The sequence below is a fragment of the Euprymna scolopes genome, chromosome 4, assembly GCF_053919585.1.
Source record: "Euprymna scolopes isolate OS-2025 chromosome 4, ASM5391958v1, whole genome shotgun sequence".
Taxonomy (NCBI): Eukaryota; Metazoa; Mollusca; class Cephalopoda; order Sepiida; family Sepiolidae; genus Euprymna; species Euprymna scolopes.
In genome coordinates, this window is record NC_136485.1 from 94,647,844 (window position 1) to 94,674,342 (window position 26,499).

Consider the following 26,499-nt stretch of genomic DNA (forward strand, 5'->3'; position numbering starts at 1 on the left):
TGTAGGACATCGTATAACAAAAGTGTAGGACATCGTATAACAAAAGTATAGGACATCGTATAACAAAAGTGTAAGACATCGTATAACAAAAGTGTAGGACATCGTATAACAAAAGTGTAGGACATCGTATAACAAAAGTGTAGGACATCGTATAACAAAAGTGTAGGACATCGCATAACAAAATAGTAAGACATCGTATAACAAAAGTGTAGGAATCCTATAACAAAAGTGTAGGACATCGTATAACAAAAGTGTAGGACATCGTATAACAAAAGTGTAAGACATCATATAACAAAAGTGTAGGACATCGTATAACAAAAGTGTAAGACATCGTATAACAAAAGTGTAAGACATCGTATAACAAAAGTGTAAGACATCGTATAACAAAAGTGTAAGACATCGTATAACAAAAGTGTAAGACATCGTATAACAAAAGTGTAAGACATCGTATAACAAAAGTGTAAAACATCGTATAACAAAAGTGTAAGACATCGTATAACAAAAGTGTAGGACATCGTATAAAAAAAGTGTAAGACATCGTATAACAAAAGTGTAAGACATCGTATAACAAAAGTGTAAGACATCGTATAACAAAAGTGTAGGACATCGTATAACAAAAGTGTAAGACATCGTATAACAAAAGTGTAAGACATCGTATAACAAAAGTGTAAGACATCGTATAACAAAAGTGTAAGACATCGTATAACAAAAGTGTAAGACATCATATAACAAAAGTGTAAGACATCGTATAACAAAAGTGTAGGACATCGTATAACAAAAGTGTAAGACATTGTATAACAAAAGTGTAAGACATCGTATAACAAAAGTGTAAGACATCGTATAACAAAAGTGTAAGACATCGTATAACAAAAGTGTACCTTCCTCATAAAAACTGAAAAAATCACTTTAAGTTCTTCTCTATTTTCAGGCTTCAAAAATTAACTCATTTGCTTACAAAATAAATAATAAACCAATTTTGTTCTGAGAAATTTGGTCAAATTTTCAACAATTCTGTTCAAAACCAGGCAATAATCGCAGATTGTTTTACCAAAATTATGTTGATTTTTTTGCACAATTCATAAAATATCTAGAGTTTCATGTATGCACTATCAATAAACGTGCCCATATGAAAAAAGGCTGGAAACTTATTGAAGGCACCTAATATATATATATATATATATATATATATATATATATATATATATATATATATATACACACACACACACACTTCAAAAATGGAAAACCAAAAAGTGTTCAAATATTTATCAATGTTTCATTTTGATTTCACGACTTTCTCAAGATCATTGGTTTGAAGAAAAGTATAGAAGTCATGATGTGAAAATATGTGATCTGCCTATGACATGAAAAGAATGTTTTTGGTTCATTTTCGAACAATATATATGTTTTTGTTTTTGTCAGTAATTTTACCATAACATGAATATTTGTTTCAATTTTAGCTGAATATGAAAATGGATGAAAGTGGCAGTTTCACAAAACAAATGTTTGCAGCTATCTTCGAATATAGCTCGCAGTTTCCACAAACTAAATTCCCAGATTGTGATTCATGTATAATGCACACCAGTCAAGGGCTATGAAGCCTAAAACACTAGAAAAGGGATATTTTCTTAATTTTGATATTTTTATGTAGTAGATTCCTCATCATTCTGCCAAAACATTCAAATTGCTAGCACAAACATTAATCTTACTTTCTATTTCCACAAATCATTGATCTGGGCCCACTGGGTGGTGGATTGGGGGTTCCTGAGTTAATGAATATAACGTTGAATGTGGATCATCAAGTTTGATGAAAACACATTGTACGGAAAAAAACGGTATTTCTCATGTATTTGAAGTTAATGAATGAACATACTTCTGTCATTCTATCTCTGCTTTAATAGATAAAGTGTCATTATTTTTGTTGAGTGTCATTATTTTTGTTGAGTGTCATTATTTTTGTTGAGTATCATTATTTTTGTTAAGTGTCATTATTTTTGTTGAGTATCATTATTTTTGTTAAGTATCATTATTTTTGTTAAGTGTCATTATTTTTGTTAAGTGTCATTATTTTTGTTGAGTATCATTATTTTTGTTGAGTATCATTATTTTTGTTGAGTATCATTATTTTTGTTGAGTATCATTTTTTAATAGATAAAGTGTCATTATTTTTGTTGAGTATCATTATTTTTGTTAAGTGTCATTATTTTTGTTGAGTATCATTATTTTTGTTAAGTGTCATTATTTTTGTTGAGTATCATTATTTTTGTTAAGTATCATTATTTTTGTTAAGTGTCATTATTTTTGTTAAGTGTCATTATTTTTGTTGAGTATCATTATTTTTGTTGAGTATCATTATTTTTGTTGAGTATCATTATTTTTGTTGAGTATCATTTTTTAATAGATAAAGTGTCATTATTTTTAAGTATCATTATTTTTGTTAAGTGTCATTATTTTTGTTAAGTGTCATTATTTTTGTTAAGTGTCATTATTTTTGTTAAGTGTCATTATTTTTGTTGAGTATCATTATTTTTGTTAAGTGTCATTATTTTTGTTGAGTATCATTATTTTTGTTAAGTGTCATTATTTTTGTTAAGTGTCATTATTTTTGTTAAGTGTCATTATTTTTGTTAAGTGTCATTATTTTTGTTAAGTGTCATTATTTTTGTTGAGTATCATTATTTTTGTTAAGTGTCATTATTTTTGTTGAGTATCATTATTTTTGTTAAGTGTCATTATTTTTGTTGAGTGTCATTATTTTTGTTAAGTGTCATTATTTTTGTTGAGTGTCATTATTTTTGTTAAGTGTCATTATTTTTGTTAAGTGTCATTATTTTTGTTAAGTGTCATTATTTTTGTTAAGTGTCATTATTTTTGTTAAGTGTCATTATTTTTGTTGAGTATCATTATTTTTGTTAAGTGTCATTATTTTTGTTAAGTGTCATTATTTTTGTTAAGTGTCATTATTTTTGTTAAGTGTCATTATTTTTGTTGAGTATCATTATTTTTGTTAAGTGTCATTATTTTTGTTGAGTATCATTATTTTTGTTAAGTGTCATTATTTTTGTTGAGTGTCATTATTTTTGTTAAGTGTCATTATTTTTGTTGAGTGTCATTATTTTTGTTAAGTGTCATTATTTTTGTTAAGTGTCATTATTTTTGTTAAGTGTCATTATTTTTGTTAAGTGTCATTATTTTTGTTGAGTGTCATTATTTTTGTTAAGTGTCATTATTTTTGTTAAGTGTCATTATTTTTGTTAAGTGTCATTATTTTTGTTAAGTGTCATTATTTTTGTTAAGTGTCATTATTTTTGTTAAGTGTCATTATTTTTGTTAAGTGTCATTATTTTTGTTGAGTGTCATTATTTTTGTTAAGTGTCATTATTTTTGTTGAGTATCATTATTTTTGTTAAGTGTCATTATTTTTGTTAAGTGTCATTATTTTTGTTAAGTGTCATTATTTTTGTTGAGTATCATTATTTTTGTTGAGTATCATAATTTTTTGCTAAGTATCATTATTTTTGTCAAGTGCGATTATTTTTGTTAAGTATCATTATTTTTAAGTATCATTATTTTTGTTAAGTGTCATTATTTTTGTTGAGCATCATTATTTTTGTAAAGTATCATTATTTTTGTTAAGTGTCATTATTTTTGTTAAGTGTCATTATTTTTGTTGAGCATCATTATTTTTGTAAAGTATCATTATTTTTGTTAAGTGTCATTATTTTTGTTAAGTGTCATTATTTTTGTTGAGCATCATTATTTTTTTAAGTATCATTATTTTTGTTAAGTGTCATTATTTTTGTTAAGTATCATTATTTTTGTTGAGCATCATTATTTTTGTAAAGTATCATTATTTTTGTTGAGTATCATTATTTTTGTTGAGTATCATTATTTTTGTTGAGCATCATTATTTTTGTAAAGTATCATTATTTTTGTTGAGTATCATTATTTTTGTTGAGTATCATTATTTTTGTTAAGCATGATTATTGTTGTTAAGTGTCATTATTTTTGTCAAGTGCCATTATTTTTGTTAAGTATCATTATTTTTGCTAAGTATCATTATTTTTGTTAAGTATCATTATTTTTGTTAAGTATCATTATTTTTGTTGAGTATCATTATTTTTGTTGAGTTATCATTATTTTTGTTGAGTATTATTATTTTTGTTAAGTGTCATTATTTTTGTTAAGTGTCATTATTTTTGTTAAGTATCATTATTTTTGTAAAGTATCATTATTTTTGTTAAGTATCATTATTTTTGTTGAGTATCATTATTTTTGTTGAGTATCATTATTTTTGTTAAGTATCATTATTGTTGTTAAGTGTCATTATTTTTGTCAAGTGCCATTATTTTTGTTAAGTATCATTATTTTGGCTAAGTATCATTATTTTTGTTAAGTATCATTATTTTTGTTAAGTATCATTATTTTTGTTGAGTATCATTATTTTTGTTGAGTATCATTATTTTTGTTGAGTATCATTATTTTTGTTAAGTATCATTATTTTTGTTAAGTGTCATTATTTTTGTTAAGTATCATTATTTTTATTAAGTATCATTATTTTTATTAAGTATCATTATTTTTGTTAAGTATCATTATTTTTATTAAGTATCATTATTTTTGTTGAGTATCATTATTTTTAAGTATCATTATTTTTGTAAAGTATCATTATTTTTGTTAAGTATCATTATTTTTGTTGAGTATCATTATTTTTGTTAAGTTTCATTATTTTTGTTGAGTATTATTTTTGTTAAGTATCATTATTTTTGCTAAGTATCATTATTTTTAAGTATCATTATTTTTAAGTATCATTATTTTTAAGTATCATTATTTTTGCTAAGTATCATTATTTTTAAGTATCATTATTTTTGTTAAGTGTCATTATTTTTGTTAAGTATCATTATTTTTGTTGAGTATCATTATTTTTAAGTATCATTATTTTTGTAAAGTATCATTATTTTTGTTAAGTATCATTATTTTTGTTGAGTATAATTATTTTTGTTAAGTTTCATTATTTTTGTTGAGTATTATTTTTGTTAAGTATCATTATTTTTGCTAAGTATCATTATTTTTGTTAAGTATCATTATTTTTGTTGAGTATCATTATTTTTGTTAAGTATCATTATTTTTGTTAAGTATTAATATTTTTGTTAAGTGTCATTATTTTTGTCAAGTGTCATTATTTTTGTTAAGTATCATTATTTTCGTTGAGTATCATTATTTTTGTTGAGTATCATTATTTTTGTTGAGTATCATTATTTTTGTTAAGTGTCATTATTTTTGTAAAGTGTAATTATTTTTATTAAGTATCATTATTTTTGTTGAGTATCATTATTTTTGTTAAGTATCATTATTTTTGTTAAGTATCATTATTTTTGTTAAGTATCATTATTTTTGTTGAGTATCATTATTTTTGTTGAGTATCATTTTTTTTTGTGTATCATTATTTTTGTTAAGTATCATTATTGTTGTTAAGTGTCATTATTTTTGTCAAGTGCCATCATTTTTGTTAAGTATCATTATTTTGGCTAAGTATCATTATTTTTGAAATATAAAATCATAAGATAAACACATATTTAGCTCTAAATTACACCCAAGCAGCCATAAAACTTTCTTATATTTATCAATATTAGATGAAAATTGAGCATTTTCAACTACGTTTTTTTTTTTAAATTGTCAACTTTCGGCATTAAATTTTTTATATTTGTCGTCTGACGGGTCGAGCTTCAAAATGATACTGATCTCGTGAAAATCCATCGCCTGTCAAATGTTTTAGGCAGGCATACAAACATACATACATATATACATACATACATACATACATTTAAACAGACAGATGAGATTTATATAATAGATGGCATAAAAGTCTACTTCACAAGATTGCCAGCTGGAAATACTCTCTCAATTATTAAATCCTTTCTCTCTGATAGGCTTATATGAGTAGTCGTTGATGGCCAGAAATCAGAAACTCATTTTATTAATGCTGGTTCCATCCTGGGCCTAAATCTCTTCTTGATTTTCATCAATGATCTTCCAAATCACATTTTTAGATCATTTGTAGACATTTATGCAGACGACACCAAAATCTATGGCAGCACTTCAAAGGCCAGCAATGACCAAGATTTTTCTGATACTCTGGCTGGTTACTTTTAATGCATCAAAACCATGCTTCTCTCCTTTTATCATAATCGCTCTGACCCCCAGCACACCCCAATTGAAAGAATGGCTCTCGTCTTGGGGAAGCTCTATGTGTTTACAAGCTTCTGGGACTTATCTTCATTCCTGATCTGAAATGGAACACATATATTAAATATGTTGCCAAGATCGCTGGAAAAATGGTTGGATCACTCCACTGCTCCAGTAGGTATCTCACTGTTGATGCAATCCTCTATCTGTATAAGAGCCAGGTACGCCCTAAATGGAGTACTGTTGCCACATCTGGGCAGGAGCTGCTCGGCGCATCCTATTCGGTTTGATAGAGTTCAAAACTGGCTTTGAAACCTAATAAGTGATGCTCTTTTTTCTCCCCTGCACCCTTCTCCCACAGAAGAAATGTTACGAGTTTGTCTGCTCTATCATAACTTTCATGGCAAATGCTCAATTGAACTCCAATCTATGGTCCCCCTCTTGCCAAACTTTCACAAAAAACACTCGACTAACTACAATCACTATATCTGATTTCCCCCACTTTCTATCTGAACACTGTTCTGCTGACCTGCTTCCCGCTTGACTACAACATGCTAAAATTTAATTAAAATCCAATGTAAACAAGTTCTTGTTGAGCCATCCCCTATAAGCAAATTCTATCGAATTTAAATTATTAATGATTACTACACTACCACTTTACTTTCATTAACCCTTATACTCGACTGGCTTTCAGGCCTTGATGAGTAGTGACTTCTAAGTAAGAAAAAAAGGGTTAAGACTAGCAACATCACATTTGTTTCAGAGAAGAAGAAAGGGTGGGGCAATCACATTACTGGGAAAATTATGGACTGTTTTTCTAATAATATAGAGTCCTGTTCAGCTTGATGAAGGATGTGTTGTATGGGACAAATCTCTGGAAAGCAAGAGTAACTTTTTTTTTTTATTGCTATCCTCGTAACTCTTATAGTTTGGTCTTTTGGCAGATAAGGTTTTTCATCCAGTCCCAACTTCTGGACCTCCTCAATGGCTCTTACATAACTTTTCATTCAGTTCCAACAAGGTATAATTGTTGGTAGTAGTCTACTCGGTAATAGTGATGTCCAGTTATGCATTGTTTTGTGTTTTTTCATTGTTACCTGCTGGTGAGAAGAGACCTGTAGAGGAGAGCCTGTTATTAAAATGGATTCACGTTAAAGTGTCATGGACACAAACAGTTCATTCACTTGTTGATCTATCGATCAACAAGTGAATGATGGTGTAACAGGATGAAATCCAATGTGACTTTAAAAAAGTACTTTTAAATGTCTTATGGTTGAAATGGTATGAGATTTAGATTTCCTATATGGGATATGAGTATGTGTATATATGGGCCTCAATTTATCAAACTTCTTTTTTTTTTTTTTTTTTTTTTTTACAAAGGTGTCACCACATTATCAAGGCCCAGAGGCCACTCAAGGATAAGGGTTAAAGAGTGTACAGTAGAAATTGGACAATATAGTAATCATTAGTAATGAAAATTTGGTAAATTTAATAACTTATATGGAACGGCTCATCAAGAACTTATTTACTTTAGACTTGAACACAACCATATTGTAGTCAGTCGGAAAGCAGGAAAACGGAAGACAATTCCACAGGCGTGCAGTTCTAAGAAAGAAGCTTTGTTCATGGAATCTACGTTTAGGTTTAGGCATAGATAAAGAGTGGGGGAAATTATTGATAGTGTTTACAGCTAGACGAGTGTTTCTTGTGAAAGTTTGGCGAGGGGGGACCATAGATTGAAGCTCAGTTGAACACTTTCCATGAAAATAACGATACATCAGAGACAAACTCGCAACATCTCTTCTGTGAGATAGAGGTTGCAAGGAGGAGAAAAGGAAATCTCCTACGAGGCTACGAAGTCTATTTTGAACTCTATCAAGGCAGGACAAGTCCTTTCTAGCAGCTCCTGCCCAGATGTGGCAACAGTATTCCATCCTTGGACGTACCTGGCTCTTATATAGGTAGAGAATAGCATCAGCAGTGAGATATCTACTGGATCGATAGAAAGATCCCACCATTTTTCCAGCGGCCTTGGCAACAGATTTGATATACGTGTTCCATTTAAGATCAGGAGTAATGGTCAAGCCCAGAAGCTTGTCAAAACTTGAGGCCTCCTGAAGACGAGAGCCATTCATTTCAATTGATGACAAATGTGAATTAGAATGTTGATGATGTAAAGAGAGAAACTTGGTTTTAGATGCATTAAAAGTAACCAGCCACTCCTTTCCCCATTGTACTACGTGCTCAAGATCAGAGGAGAGAGAATTGGAGAGAACTTGGTCGTTTACTGTCTTAGATGTGCTACCATAAATGGTAGTGTCGTCAGCATAAATGTCTACAAATGATGTAAGGATATGATTTGGAAGATCATTAATGTAGATCAGGAAAAGAGTTGGGCCCAGGATGGATCCCTGAGGGACACCGGCATTAATACTGTGAGCTTCTGATTTTTGCCCCTCAACTACTACTCTTATGAACCTATCAGAAAGAAATGATTTAATAATTGAGAAGACTTTTCCAGCTATACCATAGCTAGTGATCTTATGAAGTAAACCTTTATGCCATACCCTATCAAAGGCTTTAGATATGTCAAGAGCAATTGCCCTAGAAAGATTGCCACCGTCGAGAGATTTGCTAATCCTATGCGATTTTTTTGTAATTAGAAATAAAAAATGGCTTCATTAGTTCAAACTAGTTTAAAATTATTGAAGTTTAAAAAAAAGTAATGAAAAGTAGAATTTTTAAATGACTATTGTATAACTATTTATGTAATTTCTTTCTTAGACATTTTTTTTTCTTATACGTATCTTTAGTCTATAATGTATGGAGACTACAGTGTGATTTAAATGTGTGCTACCCTACACTTTCTTTAAATAGATTTTTAGCATTTTCACATATATTTGTGCAAGAGAAGTAAAGAAAATGTCAAAAATAGAAATAATATATCATAACCTCAAAAAAACCATGGATTATTTTTTATATTCATTTTAGTAATATAAATCAATGAAGAATCCCGTGAAATAAATTATTACCTAAAATGTACCATGTTTTTAAGCTGTACTATATACTAGTGGTGGGACGATTAATTGGAATCGGAATCATTAATCGTAAGAATCGTGTATTTTGGGGAGAATCGGAATCGCATCATTAAAAAATACCTTGAACTTACGATTCTTTCATTACGATTCTCTTATATTTTTAAGTTGAACTGTTTGTTTGAAAATTTATGATAAAAACGTCATAGAATTTTTCATAACATATTTAATACGATGTACAAGAATTTTATTAACTATTTTTAAGGTAACCTTTATTTATCTTAATGAGTTTCGAAATTTCTTTGAATTCTTTTTCTTTCTTTAATTCTTTGAATTAAAAAATTTTTTTTTTTTACTTTTAGCTTAACTTTCACCATTTCGTTTTTTAGTAATAAATGCTTCTCTACATCAAAAACCGACCTTGTGTCTAACTCTGCCCTTGTGGCGAGGCAAGTAAATAGAAAGTAATATGGCGGTTGAAAATCGTATTTCGACCACCATACAATACCCTGAAGAATTTCCGCCATGCGCACTTGTTCTGAATTAACTAGCCACTACTTGTGTTTCAAACTTAAAAAAAAAGCACTTTTAAATAGTAAAAACACTAAAACTTTTTTCATCTTGGAAGGGAGGTTTCAGGCGCCCCTATTATCCCAAAGAACCAGCTATGTAAACACTTTGCAATATTTTTCAAAAATATTTAAAAAAAAACAATTCTTTACAATCAATTTTTATTTATAATTAAGAAATTATTTTCTAAAATATTTTTTATGTTTACATTTTGTTTTTAAATAAAATTAAGAAATTAATTTTTAAAATATTGTTTATATCCATCTTCATTCAAAAGGGTTAGTTTTTGGTAGCTTCACCTAAATTTTCCGAATGTCAGAACGAGGCTTGTCTGAAGGACCTACTTATCCCAGCTTCACCCTTTTTGGTAGCTTCACCGGTTGTTAACCTAAATTTTCCGAATGTCAGAATGAGGATCATCTACTGGACCTACTTATCTAAGCTTCACCGATTTTTGTTATTATGATTTTATCTGTTTTGTTTTTTTTTGGGATGGATATTTTTTTTTGCCGGAGTTTATGTAATTATTAACAAAAAAATTGGTGAAAGTCAAAAAATATTTTTTCACTTTTCATGTTATAAGCCTCTCTACACATGGCCTCATTGACATGAGACTATTTCATTTCTCTTACTGATCCTGATATGTATTTCAGTCTTCTTTCAATACAAGACAAGTAGGCTTCAATATTGTTGGTGCAAACACCAGTAAGTGGATCCACATAATTTTGTGAATGGTTTACAGTCCCGTGAACATAATTAAAGTTGAAAATAATATTTAAAAATAGCGCGGATTCCACTTTCACCAATTTTCCTGTTAATAATTATATAAACTCCTGCAAAAAAGAAAAAATATTCATCCCCACCCAAAAAAAAACCAACAAAAACAAAAAAAAAGCACATAAAATCATAGCAAAAATCATGTGCAAATTTCAAGCCAAAAAAAATGAAAAAAAAAAACTAGGTCACACACGCAAAAATTCTTTCCTTGTAAAAATAATAACTTCTCCCTCAGTTGAACAACATACATCGGAGTTGATGCATATTTCGCTACAGGGGTAGCATTTGTGTACATCCACCCTTTTTCTTTATATTTTTTAATATATAAAATAACTCCTGAAATTGATTGTCATTAATTTCATGGTGCATGTTTAATTCATGGTTAAAATATTTGTTTTGACTTTTATCTTCAATGAAAGAAATTTTACGAAAAAAATGAAATTGTTTTCGAAATTCCCTTAATTTCCACTTTTTCGCTATATCAAATTTTTTCGCTACACAAAAACTTTTGATTATATAATGGTATATTTCAAAACAACAATTCCACGAGAATCGGAATCGTACTTGGTATCAGACTCGTTAATCAACATTTTCCTGGAATCGGAAAAAATTTAGTAATCGTCCCAGCACTACCATATATTATTATCAATATTGCTCTATCTGGAAGGACAATCCTACATCAAACTCAAATCTATTATCATACTGTGATTTACATCAAACTCAAATCTATTATCATACTGTGATTTACATCAAACTCAAATCTATATCATACTGTGATTTACATCAAACTCAAATCTATTATCATACTGTGATTTACATCAAACTCAAATCTATTATCATACTGTGATTTACATCAAACTCAAATCTATATCATACTGTGATTTACATCAAACTCAAATCTATATCATACTGTGATTTACATCAAACTCAAATCTATTATCATACTGTGATTTACATCAAACTCAAATCTATTATCATACTGTGATTTACATCAAACTCAAATCTATATCATACTGTGATTTACATCAAACTCAAATCTATATCATACTGTGATTTACATCAAACTCAAATCTATTATCATACTGTGATTTACATCAAACTCAAATCTATTATCATACTGTGATTTACATCAAACTCAAATCTATATCATACTGTGATTTACATCAAACTCAAATCTATATCATACTGTGATTTACATCAAACTCAAATCTATTATCATACTGTGATTTACATCAAACTCAAATCTATTATCATACTGTGATTTACATCAAACTCAAATCTATATCATACTGTGATTTACATCAAACTCAAATCTATATCATACTGTGATTTACATCAAACTCAAATCTATTATCATACTGTGATTTACATCAAACTCAAATCTATTATCATACTGTGATTTACATCAAACTCAAATCTATATCATACTGTGATTTACATCAAACTCAAATCTATTATCATACTGTGATTTACATCAAACTCAAATCTATTATCATACTGTGATTTACATCAAACTCAAATCTATTATCATACTGTGATTTACATCAAACTCAAATCTATATCATACTGTGATTTACATCAAACTCAAATCTATTATCATACTGTGATTTACATCAAACTCAAATCTATTATCATACTGTGATTTACATCAAACTCAAATCTATATCATACTGTGATTTACATCAAACTCAAATCTATTATCATACTGTGATTTACATCAAACTCAAATCTATTATCATACTGTGATTTACATCAAACTCAAATCTATTATCATACTGTGATTTACATCAAACTCAAATCTATTATCATACTGTGATTTACATCAAACTCAAATCTATTATCATACTGTGATTTACATCAAACTCAAATCTATTATCATACTGTGATTTACATCAAACTCAAATCTATTATCATACTGTGATTTACATCAAACTCAAATCTATATCATACTGTGATTTACATCAAACTCAAATCTATTATCATACTGTGATTTACATCAAACTCAAATCTATATCATACTGTGATTTACATCAAACTCAAATCTATTATCATACTGTGATTTACATCAAACTCAAATCTATTATCATACTGTGATTTACATCAAACTCAAATCTATTATCATACTGTGATTTACATCAAACTCAAATCTATTATCATACTGTGATTTACATCAAACTCAAATCTATATCATACTGTGATTTACATCAAACTCAAATCTATTATCATACTGTGATTTACATCAAACTCAAATCTATTATCATACTGTGATTTACATCAAACTCAAATCTATTATCATACTGTGATTTACATCAAACTCAAATCTATTATCATACTGTGATTTACATCAAACTCAAATCTATATCATACTGTGATTTACATCAAACTCAAATCTATTATCATACTGTGATTTACATCAAACTCAAATCTATTATCATACTGTGATTTACATCAAACTCAAATCTATTATCATACTGTGATTTACATCAAACTCAAATCTATTATCATACTGTGATTTACATCAAACTCAAATCTATTATCATACTGTGATTTACATCAAACTCAAATCTATATCATACTGTGATTTACATCAAACTCAAATCTATTATCATACTGTGATTTACATCAAACTCAAATCTATATCATACTGTGATTTACATCAAACTCAAATCTATTATCATACTGTGATTTACATCAAACTCAAATCTATATCATACTGTGATTTACATCAAACTCAAATCTATTATCATACTGTGATTTACATCAAACTCAAATCTATTATCATACTGTGATTTACATCAAACTCAAATCTATTATCATACTGTGATTTACATCAAACTCAAATCTATTATCATACTGTGATTTACATCAAACTCAAATCTATATCATACTGTGATTTACATCAAACTCAAATCTATTATCATACTGTGATTTACATCAAACTCAAATCTATATCATACTGTGATTTACATCAAACTCAAATCTATTATCATACTGTGATTTACATCAAACTCAAATCTATATCATACTGTGATTTACATCAAACTCAAATCTATTATCATACTGTGATTTACATCAAACTCAAATCTATTATCATACTGTGATTTACATCAAACTCAAATCTATTATCATACTGTGATTTACATCAAACTCAAATCTATATCATACTGTGATTTACATCAAACTCAAATCTATTATCATACTGTGATTTACATCAAACTCAAATCTATATCATACTGTGATTTACATCAAACTCAAATCTATTATCATACTGTGATTTACATCAAACTCAAATCTATATCATACTGTGATTTACATCAAACTCAAATCTATATCATACTGTGATTTACATCAAACTCAAATCTATTATCATACTGTGATTTACATCAAACTCAAATCTATATCATACTGTGATTTACATCAAACTCAAATCTATTATCATACTGTGATTTAATGCCAATTTTGGAGCAAAAGAAATTTTACATATCTTTCTGGAAAAAATTCAGAGTATACTTGAACAAATTCAAATTGCCACATAAACCAAAATACCAAATGAATATGGTAAAATTACCAGCCATATCAACTTTAATGACGCGTTTGTATCCTTATTTCTACTAGTAGGTTGCCTTGCTTATTCCTTAATTAAGGAATTTAATTCCTTAAACTAATTTTTCATTATATATATTATACATGCACAAAAAAAAAAAAAAAAAGAATACTACAGAAACCATTAAAACCATATTGCAATTTTGCTAATTACATAATTTTGGTTGTAGAAAAAGTTTACACTTAAGGGTCCTTAAAAAGAAAAAATTAAGAGCATCTTGCTTCATTAATAACTATGTATCAAATTTAATGCAAATCTGAAATATTTTAATTTTAAAATGGGAGATTATGCCCATAGTATGTCCATAAAATTCTTATCAATACCCTAATGAAACAGATTTTGTGAATATATTAATGTCATTTTTAGAAATTCATAAAAATCAAAGGCATTTGGATTTTCCCCATGGCTTTAAGCTGCTCTTTTCTCCCTATGCATAAAACTAAATTAAGCTAGTAGATGTACTCTAAACTTCATAATGATCTATTAATTAGTTTAGGTGTTAATCATTTACATAGAAATATATAAGCATAAACACATTATACCTTGCATTATCTAAATAGAGTTGTGCATAAATTACATAAAAATAGAGTTGTGCATAAATTACATAAAAAATTTTTAAATTTATAATTTATTTAAAACTTCTTTAGAAAAATCTCATCAATACAAATTTTATCCATTTTGCAAAAGGAAAGCTCAGTATTTCCTTTTATGATAAAATAGAACTTAATATATGAGTTTACTGATTTCAAATGACATTTAAATAAAGTTTCAGAAGTAAAAATTTTATAAGCCTATTTTTAATGCATGTTTTGAAATATTCTTTATTATTAAATGAACTGTTATAAAGCAAAACAGAATGAAAGTATTCAGTATTGTCTATACTGTTACAGAGATAAAGATTGTCTGAAGAGTCAGAGAAAATACATAAAATCACCTAACATGAAGAAATTAACACATTTGTCCAACAGAAGAAATAATCTTTGTCTCCCTACTAGGACAGGTAGAACATCAGTTTTTAATGTGGAAAAAATCCAGCTCTAAAACAGGGCACTCTAGATTAGGAAAATATAAAAATGGCCTCAATCTAAAAGAATTTCTCCTTCACTGACCAAGGATAGGACTACACTTTAATCCAAGAAAAAGAGTCACCAACATTTTTCAAATATAATCACTTCCATGATAAAATTCTAATTAAGTGGTAGTGGAGGAATTGATGCATTGCTTATTTGGTTTGCTATTAGACATATGGTCAAGGAGAGTTTCTTACCATGCCAGACTACATATATAAAAACAATATGACATTATTTAACAATGGAAAATAATTTGGTTTAAGCATCAGTTATGGAACATTTAATCAATCTTATGTGACAGAGAAAATTTAAAGAACATTTAATCAGCTTATGTGACAGAGAAAATTTAAAGTTTCCAGAGATTCCCTAATTTGTTTCCAGAAATATATATACTTTTTTTATTTCTATTTTTTTTATTCAATTTTCACCCCAAACAAGGCACAGTGCCACTTTGAAGCAGGGGGCTACTATCAGAGACTTAATTAGCAGGGTCATTATGAAGGGAGATGAGTAGAAAGATGTTTGTTAACATTACACTTGAACTTCTGCATATCAGTGCAGTTGGGAAAGCAGAATCCCGGAAGGGAGTTCCAAAGACCCGCAGTTCTGGGGAAGAAACTATTGGAGTAAAAGGCTTTCTTGCACCTAGGGATCTCTACTGTAAAGGGATGAGAGTAGCTTGTCGGGTTTGTCGGGGGTAGTTATGTCGGGGAGGTACAAGTGTTTGCAGTTCGTCAGAGCATTCACCATTAAAGTATTTGTAGAACAGGCAGAGGGATGCAACATCTCATCGATGGGACAGAGGCTGAAGCCTAGATGACAGTTCAGGACCTATCAGGTTGGCGACTCTCTTTTGAACCCTGTCCAGGAGCGAGAGACAAGCAGCAGATGCACCAGCCCAGATGTGACAACAGTACTCCATACATGGGCGAATGGTGGCCTTATAGAGGTATAGGATACTGACAGGCGTAAGTAGTTTTCTAGCACGGTATTTAACTGAAATTTAATAATAATAAATAGAATAATGTATTATTATTAGTAGATTCATTTGCTACTCAGACCAAATCTGGAGGCGATGTGTTATTTACATTTGCTGCTGATAAAAACGGCTTCCTTTGGAAAACTATTTTGAACAGGAGAAATTATATTTTCAAAGAAACTGAATCACAATACATTATCTGTTGTAAAGAACAAACACAGAAAAATTAATTTGTCAGAAGGAAATATCGATTTGTCACATTCAAAGTTATTGATGAAAAAATAGACTAGCTTCACTTTATTATATAGAAGTACATACATAAAACAATGATATATATGTAAATTCAAGAGAGAAAAATATTTTTTAAGTAAAAATGGAATATTTACAATTTGCATGCTGTTTAGTTCATCTACTAAACTTAAATTTCCTTCCAGCATTTTTTCCAAAGATTCTTTGAATTCTTTTAATTGTTCTATGGTTTCATTTTTCGCCTCTTCATATTCTTCAGGTTCCATTTCATTCCTAAAAATATAAAAATTACAAAACCCAATTTTCTAGAAAAAACAAAATAAAAAAATAATTTGAAACAAAAACTATACATTAATAGCAATGAAGCAGACATTCTTCTTACAATAGAATAAACATTTTATCATATTTTATGCTTAAAGTTTAAATCAAAAAAGGAAAACAATAGATATAAAAAATACAGTTTAAATTTTCTTTTAATATCATCCATATCATTAAAAAAAATTTTAATGACAATTTTTTTTCTGAATGAAAACTAAAAAGTGGAATCAATTTAATTTTATATTTTCTTGAACTAAAATAAATTAATCTTGTATATGTTTTTTATATATAAAAATAAAAAGTATAAAAATAAAATAAAGCCAAAAAATGAAAGTATAAAAAACAATGAAAACTTTCTTGCACTCTTCCAAGTCTGTTAGCTGCTGCATTAAACGTTCAAGTTGGGATTGCATATTTTGTTTCAGGAGAGAAGTTTCTTGCTGCCCCCGTGAAGCCATAGAAGTTAATAATCTGAAGAGAGAGGGAGAGAAGAGAAACAAAAAACATTAAATAAAAATTCTAATCTAAGTGCTTGAATAGCTTTTTGAAAAGTATTTCAGGAGGATATCACAGGTTTTCTCTTGGTAGGTATAAGGATAAGTTTTTGTTTTGCTCATTTAAATTAAGTATTACTTTAGGGTTTTTTGAGAATCCAAAGAGAGGTTTCAGTCAGTATGTGTTCTTGGATATTTTCTACAGCTATTTTTGATTTCTGTAGAATTTTTTCCATTCTAAGACTAAAGGGCTTTATGGCTTTTCTTTTTGCTTTGAATGACTCCTTATATTTTGGATTGAATATAGCTTTGTATGCTGATTTCTTCGGTGTGCTTTTAATTTAGTGTAGTATTGGGCATTCAGTTTGTGACTCTTTAATTTGCAGGAATTTCATTAGCCTCTGCATGAAGACTTGACTGGGGACGTTCTAAAAGCACCAAGTGCTAATCTCAGGCCTCCATGGCTGATTGGATCTAAAGATTTTAGGTAGAATTTTCTAGTTGATTGTTATATGAAACTGCCGTAGTCTAATTTTGATCCAATTAAAGTTCTATATAAATTAATTGATCGCCACACCTCCACCCCACTGTGTAGTTGCAGTCTTTTATTGCAACTATTTCTTAGGTTTTTCAGGTGAGAAATGAATGTCAGTTTTTTATCAAATATTAGTCCCAGAAATTTGTGTTCTTCTATAGTCGGGATAATTGTTCTTCTGAGTGTAGGGTCATTGTGAAGTTTTCTCTTGTGACAGAAATGAACGCATTTGGTTTTTGATTTTCCATTGCCCATTTGCCTAATTTATTTAAGCATTGTTGGCGTTTGTGCTCATGTTACGTTGTTGCTCTATAATAAAGGGTTGAGTGTTTGTTGTATTGTCTCTAATAATAAAGTGTTGCATCATCTCTAATAATGGATTAGAAGAGATGACGTGTTATATTATATATTTATGTTGTATCATAAAGGGAGTCGTGTGTGAGTGACATGTATTTTCAGAACCTACCTCTGCTTCTTTGATGTTGGATCATCTGGAATTTCTCGTCCTGGAGGGAGACTTGATACCTGTTTTTGGATGAAGATTCAATCACTCCAAGACAAGGAATTTGTTCTATCGTTTATTTCACTTTTCCCAGATGTCCTGCAGAAGGTGGAAAGTGAAATCGGCCTGTGTGGGTTCTTCTTCTACACACGTCAGCATCCTCCCCCACCCCCAGTGAAGAGGAGGAGACAACGGGAAGGCGCCCGTTGTCTTCTGAGTCCAAATCAAATCTCAACGATTCAGCTAATCTGATCACATGACTCACACGCAATCAAATCAGCTGATCTTAACTTCCGGTCAACGTGTCTACACTATAACTCACCTCTTCCTCTCTCTATCCATTCTCTCTATTCCTTAACACTCAATGGTGTGCATATACTTTAATCTGCAATACACCAGGAGGTCATCTACATATAAAGATCCCTCAATGCCAGGGTCCAAACATTCCACTATGCTGTTCCTTTTAATATTAAATAGTGTCATGGATAGTATGCTACCTTGGGGGACTTCCTTCTTGGTTTGTGGAATCCGAGTAAGTGGATCCAATGCGGATCCTAAATTTGCGGTCCAATAAGAATCTTTTTATAAATTAAGGAAGTTTGCCTTTTAAATCTAGTTTATGTAAGTAAATAACACCAACAGGATCAGCAGCAGCAACAAAAATAACAACAACAAGCAAGGGAAGGTGGAAGAAAAGTTTTCTTTAATTACATTCACCCGGCATTTGTGTACCATGAAGAATTCCCCAGCTATGGGCAAATAACTCCACTGCCTTGTGGATGCCTTGGTAAAAGCAAAGGCTAAAGGAGTAAACCCCGACAAAAATCCAGTTTAGAGATGGATGATGAGGCTCTGCAACATCTTTCTGGAAGCTCCTGCAGCTGCACTAGCACCGATTGTATTGACTTTCCGTTGGAGTTTGCCTGCAACCCAGAGAGGGGGACCCTGATAAATGGGCAAATCAAGGTTCTTTTATTATCCACTCAGGCCTGCACCTTGAGTCAGCAGTTACCCGTTTTAGGCTTAACACTAATTGGCATAGAGTTAGGTACAGATTTTGTTCCTGACAGTGAGAAGGATTTCTAGAGCCTATGGGTAGTCACTGCCCGTCACAACCCGAGCAGTCCTCTGGCAATAAGCTCCTACAAAACCACAGCTTGCTTGTTTCCTTAGGTGTGTAAAGATTCATCAGTAAGAAGACTTACTGAAAAAGCCTAGCACAAAGTAAAAATATAAAGGAAATGAAACCATCAGCCTTGCGGGTGGCAACTTGGAATGTTAGAACTATGTGTTCTGGCCTCTCTGACGACTTTCAACAAATTGATGATGCTAGAAAAACAGCAATCATCAACCGTGAGCTAGCCAAATGAAACATTGACATTGCTGACAGAGACACATTTAGTCAACAGTGGCAGTTTCAAGGGGAAGTTCTACACATTCTTCTGGCAAGGCCTAGAATCAAATGAACGTCGGATTCATGGAGTCGGCTTTGCAGTGTGCAACTCCATTCTGCCATCAGTGGAACCTCCTTCCTAAGGAACTGAGTGCATCCTGTCACTGCACCTCGTCACCTCCTCAGGTCCAATGAACATCTTCAGTATCTATGCCCCCACACTCTGATTGCCTGCCGTCCAAAATGTTTTCTACAAGGAGCTCGGTACAAGAATCAGACCAATCCCATAAAATGAGAATGTGTTCCTGCTCAGAGACTTCAACAACCGGGTAGGTGGAGAGCACAAGTCTTGGCCACACTGCATTGGACACTTTGGCATTGGACACTTTGGCATTGGCAAGCTCAATGAGAATGGCCAGTGGTTACTGGAACTCTGCTCCTACAGAAACCTCTGCATTACCAACACCTTTGCCACCAAGTTACACCACAGAATGTTCTGGAGACATCTCAGATCCAAGTATTGGCACCAGCTGGATTTTGTCATCACTCGGAAATCCATGCTGAACCAGGTGCTTCTTGCACGCAGTTACCACAGTGTTGACTGTGACACTGACCTGGTCAGCAGCAAGGTGCGTCTTCATCCTCGACCAATCCATCGCTCCAAACAGAATCGTCACTCCCATGTTGACTTATCAGAAGTGATGATGGAGGATGATGGAGGAAGCTTCTGAATGCTTTTCCAAGGCTATCAACAAGGATCTGGATGATTGCCCCCACAGACTTTGCCCAGGCACGTTGGGACTTCACTCGGGATGCTGTGTACAAGGCTGCCATTGACACCTTTGGGAAAAGGACAAAAAAGTACAAAGAATGGTTTGAGGAGAACGAATCTGCCATCATTAAAAAGGGAGCAGCTCTCTTGGAGTACAAAAGACAGCCCTGCAATAAGACACTAGCCATGTACAGAGAAGCCCACAATAATGTCAAGAGGATCTCTCACTAGTGTGCCAATGATTATGCAGAGACATGTGGTCAGTGGCAACACCAAGGTCATGTATGATGGATGAAGAAAGCCTTTGGTCCCAGCATCTTCAAGGTTACACCGATTAAGTCTACTTCTGGAGAAGTCATCAAAGATCGCAGTAAACAAATAAAAAGATGGGCTGAGCACTACCAAGGGAAAATGTCATCAGTGACAAAGCTATAGAGAACAGCATCGCTGCCCACCATGGATAAGCTCAACTCCCTACCTACAATTGATGAACTGATGAAGGCCATTGACTCACTCTCATGTGGAAAGGCTCCAAGCAGTGATGAAATTCCACCAGAAATTTTGAAAGCAGGGAAAACTCCTGAGTTACCTGTATGAGTTCCTGTTATGGTGTTGGGAAGAGGGCACGATACCCTAGGATATGCGGGATGCAAAGATCGTCACGCTCTACAAAAACAAGGGCATCCGTAGTGACTGTAACAACTATCGCGGAATCTCCCTCCTCAGCGTTGTGGGCAAAGCCTATGCATGGGTGGTCCTCAACCGCCTTCAACTGCTGGCTGACTGTGTTTACCCAGAGTCACAATGTGGGTTTCGGGCCAAACAGTCAATGATTAACATGGTGTTTTCAATAAGGCAGTGGCAAGAAAAGTGCCATAAATAGAGAAATCCCTTATATCTTGCTTTCATCGACCTGACGAAGGCATTTGATTTGGTCAGTAGATCAGGTCTTTTCACCCTCCTTCTCAGGATTGGATGTCCCCCCAAACTCCTTAATGTTATAATATGAATCCACAATGGCATGATGGGCACCGTCCAGTACAATAGATCTTCCTCAGCCTCCGTCCCAATCAAGAGCGGAGTGAAGCAAGGATATGTCTTGGCACCTACACTCTTTGGCATCTTCTTCTCTTTGCTCTTGCACTATGCATTCCATGAGTCAGACGACAGCATCTAGCAAAGAGAGTGTAGGACAACACCTTGCTGACACTAAACACAAAGATAAGAGTATATCAGGTCTGCATGCTGAGTACTCTTCTTTATGGTAGTGAGTCCTGGACTTTGTACTCACACCAAGAACGAAAACTGAATGCTTTCCACATGCACAAACTCAGACACCTTTTAGGCATCTCCTGGCAGGATCAAGTCACAAACACAGTCATCTTGTCCCAGGCTGGCATACCAAGCAAGTTTGCCATTCTAGCTCAAAGACACTTGCATTGGCTTGGTCATGTGTGCAGAATGGAAGTTGGTCGTATCCCCAAAGACATCCTGTATGAGGAGCTGGTCTCTGGAACACAGCCAATCGGATGACCAACTCTGCACTACAAAGACACCTGCAACAGAGACCTGAAGACTTGTGGCATTCAGCCACATCTCAAGTCAGAGTCATCGGATCACACAGCCTGGCAAACAAAGGTCACGGACGGCATCAAATTAGCAGAAAAGAAGAGAGAAAGACAATGTGAAGAAAAGAGAACTACAGGCGAGAAAGGATACAGTCCACGCCTGCTTCCCCCACCATCCCTACCAATGACTATAACTGCAGCACCTGCCAATGAAGCTGCAAATCTAAAATTGGACCATTTAGCCACAGCAGACGCTGTAGTAAACCAAACTAGGTGCAGAATGCCATTGTCTCAAGAGACAGAAGGTTGCCAATAATATAAGTCTCATTATTCTATAGTTTCAGTAATTTTATTAATTCTGTAGGGAGTTGTCGTAAGAATTCGTAATGGATTTTGTCTGTCCTACAGCTGTGTTGTGGGATCTTTTAATAGAATTTTTTTAATTTCGTTAATGTAAGCCGTTTATTGTAATCCAGGTTTTTCGATTTAAAGTTTAGTTAGTACTGTTCGGCATTTTGTTTGATTAGATGTGTTTTGGGAAAAGGTTTCAGCTAATAAGTTTGCTGTGTTCGTTTTATCAGTTACTCTGGAGTTATTTTTAAGGAAATGTTTAATTGCTGTTGATTGATGTTTACCTGCAATTTTTCAAATCATCTTCCATATTGCTCTTGGTTCTGCGGAGAAATTTAATTTGTTGACATAATTTTTCTAGCATTCTTTTTTAACTGCCTTTGTTATTCTAGAGCTTTAGCTCTGTTTAATTTGTATTCCATCAAGTTGTGGGCTGCTTCTGAAATTTCTTCAGAGCTGCTTTTCACAATTTGATGGATTCTCAATATTTATTGTCAAACCAGTGTCAGTTAGATGCTGAGGTTTTAGGAATGCATTCATTTGCAATTTCTAGTAATGTTTCTGTAAAAAATTTACTGTGACATTGTTTGACTATGTGATATAACCTATACCTACATTTTTCTTTGTAAAGTTGCCAGTTGGCCAGATTTAGTTTCCATCAGGGAAGTTTTAATTGTCGAATATTGGGCTTTCTATTAGCAAATGGTCACTGCTACAAGTGTCATCATGTACTTTCCAATTAAAGTCCATATACAGTGATGGGTCACATAAGCTTTGGTTGATGGCTGAATGATTTCCGCTGATGGGTTGATGTGTGTAGGTGGACCATCATTAAGGAAGTATATATCATTTTGATATATGCAGATGTAGATTTTGATAAACTCTTCTAATGTTTTGCCCTTTTTATTAGTGTCTTTACATCTTTTATCTTTTTTATCTATGTCATCATTTGGTGGGATATATAGAGAGTAAACTGTCATAATTTTATGTAGGGTGGCATTAATGGCAATTGCTTGTTTGTTAGTTATGTTTATTTTGCTGTGGGGTATATCGTTTCTGATTAGAATAGTTACTCCCCAGAGTTATGAACGTAATTAAATATTTGGAAGTTCTTTATATTGATGTTGTCTTCTTGTTTCAGGAAGGTTTCTTGAAGGCAGATTATGGCTGGGTTGAAAAGTGAAATAAAAATAAGGAGTTCGGTATAGTTTGATTTTAGTCCACGGCAATTCATTGATTTATTGTGCTTGTGAATTAATTATTATTCCTCTGCATAGTTTATCTTTCTTGCTTTTGGGGAGGTCTTGTAGGTGCTTGCGAATGTGCATCTACTTCCATTTTTTGTATCATTTTCGGTTTTTGGTGTGGTAGTTCATTTGGTGTTATTTCTGGTTTGGATCTAGATTTGGAACGTTAACGAGATTTTTCGATCTCCAGGCTTTTTGGTTTGTTTTTATTTGGGCTTCTTGATTTTCTCTGTCCTTAGCTTTTGGTTTCGATTAGTTCGAATTTGTTTTCATCCTCAACCAGCACCATTTTTATTTTCTGTTTGCTATGCTGATTTTTCTTAGGTTTTGTTTTGGTGGGGAAAGATCTTTGGGTATGATAGTATTTTTGGGTAAGTTTGGCGTTTACTGCTGTTTTGTTTGGTTTGTAGTAGTAGTTTCATCATTCTGGGATTGGGGATTTTCATTTAGGTCCCATTTAGTTAACATAGTTAAATTTTGATTTAATGTTTCTACTAGTGATCTTAATTCTTTCATCAATTCAATCAGATTGTTTTGTGACATTTCTTGTCTAGAAATCGAGTTATTTGTCATTTTAGCTATATTTGCATACGTTATTGAGTCTGATGTGCTCTCAGCTAATCTTCTAACTTCTGGGTTTGATGGATTTTTGGTGTGTTTCATTATGGTTATTTGTTTTTTCTTTTTTCAAACTTCACATTCTTTTGAGTCAGCTGCATGTTTTCGTTTAAAGTTTATGCATTTTAATGATATTTCACAATTAATGTGTTCTCTCATTAATCACAGTTTTTACATGTTGGTGGTCTTGAAGCGAGGTGCTCGCTGGGCAAAAACAACGAGCATCTCACTTACGATTAATTTTTCAAAACATTTATACGAAAGTAAACATCTGGAAAAATCAATTAAAAACAAACAAATCATCAGACTTAGCTCTTTGTAATAGATGTGAATTTATTTGCCTGGAATATCTCACTCGTGTTATTTTTTAGTCCGAAGATAAAGTAAAGAAATCCTTCTTGACTGGTTCAATGTTTTTTGACGTTACGTGGGAAATTAAATTTTTTTAGGAAATGCATCGAGTAAGGAGCTGAAAGAAAGATAAGAATGTTTTTCTTTCTTTTTGTGTGTTGTTTCATCAAGGGAAATCGGCACAAGGTGTGTGGCGCACAAGCGACGGAGCGTGACAGTAACGCGTCTTAACCTTTCGGGTGCCGAGCAAAAAAGAGATCGAGAGAGTTCTTGAAATTTGGCGCCACGCCTTTTTTTGTCTTTTTTTTCGGAGCTCTCCAGAAACGGTGAAATGTTCAAATGTCCTGACAAAATAAATTCCCGGGTTGACGCTACATACCCCCCTACTAGACAGTATGTCGAACAAAAGAAAGTGGAAAAGTCACTGGGTATACACAGCAAATCGATGAGGACGTTGCACTAATCTGCCTGATCTTGTAGAAGTTGTAATTACTTATGAATCAAAGTTTCCGTTCTGAACTGCAGTGTTTTGTGTCCATTTGCGTGCTAGCACATCGTTATCCAGGATAGCTTTCTTCAGGCGATCAACACTGACTGAATCTCGTCTTCCGTCAATGTCGATAACGAGAAACTTTGAGTAGCGTTTCAATACCTTAAAGGGACCGGAATACGGTGTTTGCAGTCGAGCTGTGCCTCCATCGTTCCGAACAAACACATGAGTCCACGATTGTATGTCTTTGGGGACGTGAGTGCGTGTGTTCTGTGTTCTCGGGGCAACGTTAAAAGGTTTCGCCAAGTATTCCCTCACACGAGAGGTATAACTTGTTGGGTCAGGCATGCGTGTAGGAGTGGTCGGTGCGACCATCTGTCCAGGAAGAGTCAGCGTTGTTCCGTAAATCATTTCGGCAGGCGTAAAGCCAATATCTGCTTTTATGGTGGATCTAATGCCTAATAGAATGAAGGGGAGGTACTCTGTCCACCTGTTAGGGTCGGAATGTGCTCTAATAGCTGCTTTCAACTGACGGTGCAGACGCTCGATCATGCCGTTTGCCGCCGGGTGGTACGAGGTAGTCCTTATGTGTTTGATTCCCACTAGGCGAGAAAACTCAGAAAAAAGATAGGAATCGAATTGTCTGCCCCTATCGGCTGTGATGGTGTGAGGCACACCATAACGCGATATCCAATGTGTAACCAGGGCTCGGGCAACAGTTTCTGCGGAAATATCTGCGATGGGGATGGCTTCAGGCCATCTAGAGAATCTGTCGATGCAAGTCAATAAGTATGTGCAGTTTCTCGAATGTGGGAGTGGACCCACTAAATCTATGTGAATGTGTTGAAATCGTGCCTCAGGGGTTGCAAAGGTAGCAAGGGGACTTTTAATATGCCTCTGTACTTTCGATTTCTGGCAAGGGACGAAACTCTTGGTCCATTCGCGAACGTCTCGGTTAATGGCTGTCCAGATGAAACGAGAAGTCACCAGCTTCTGCGTGGAACGAATGCCAGGATGTGACAAGTTGTGTAATTGAAAGAAGACAGCTCGCCTATGCTTAAGGGGTACATAGGGGCGTTCATGACCGTTCGAAACATCGCACCATATTGTCTCGTTGGAACAAGGTACTGGGACTTGCTTGAAAGTTAGATTTTCGGAGTGACGTAAGCGATTTAATTCTTCGTCATCCCGTTGGTCGATGGCGATCTGGTGGAGGTCGATCTCGTCAATCGCTTGAATGGCATCGATGTGCATTCTCGACAATGCATCTGCAACTACGTTCTCCTTCCCTCTGATATACTTGATATCCACAGTAAATTGTGATATGAAATCCAAATGGCAAGCTTCCCTGGGTGAGTGTTTTCCGGGCTTGGCAAGCAAGCGTGAAAGTGGA

At 32.8% G+C, this 26,499-nt stretch overlaps 2 protein-coding genes across 2 annotated transcripts in view; both read right to left on the minus strand.

Moving 5' to 3' along the window:
* LOC145268940 (protein LZIC-like) overlaps nucleotides 1–26,499 on the minus strand; it is a 264,815-nt gene that overhangs the window by 58,269 nt on the left and 180,047 nt on the right. Inside the window, exon 2 of the mRNA XM_080124590.1 lies at nucleotides 16,605–16,740. Coding sequence (XP_079980716.1) covers nucleotides 16,605–16,740 — 136 coding nt within the window. The remainder of the gene's footprint in view (nucleotides 1–16,604; nucleotides 16,741–26,499) is intronic.
* On the minus strand, nucleotides 25,110–25,658 carry LOC145271271 (uncharacterized). Its single transcript, XM_080126830.1, has one exon. The coding sequence runs from the start codon at nucleotides 25,656–25,658 to the stop codon at nucleotides 25,110–25,112; it is 549 nt and encodes a 182-aa protein (XP_079982956.1).

Coding starts and splice junctions, on each gene's coding strand:
- LOC145271271 (XM_080126830.1), bottom strand. CDS start 25,658: ATGATCGAGCGTCTGCACCGTCAGTTGAAAGCAGCTATTAGAGCACAT.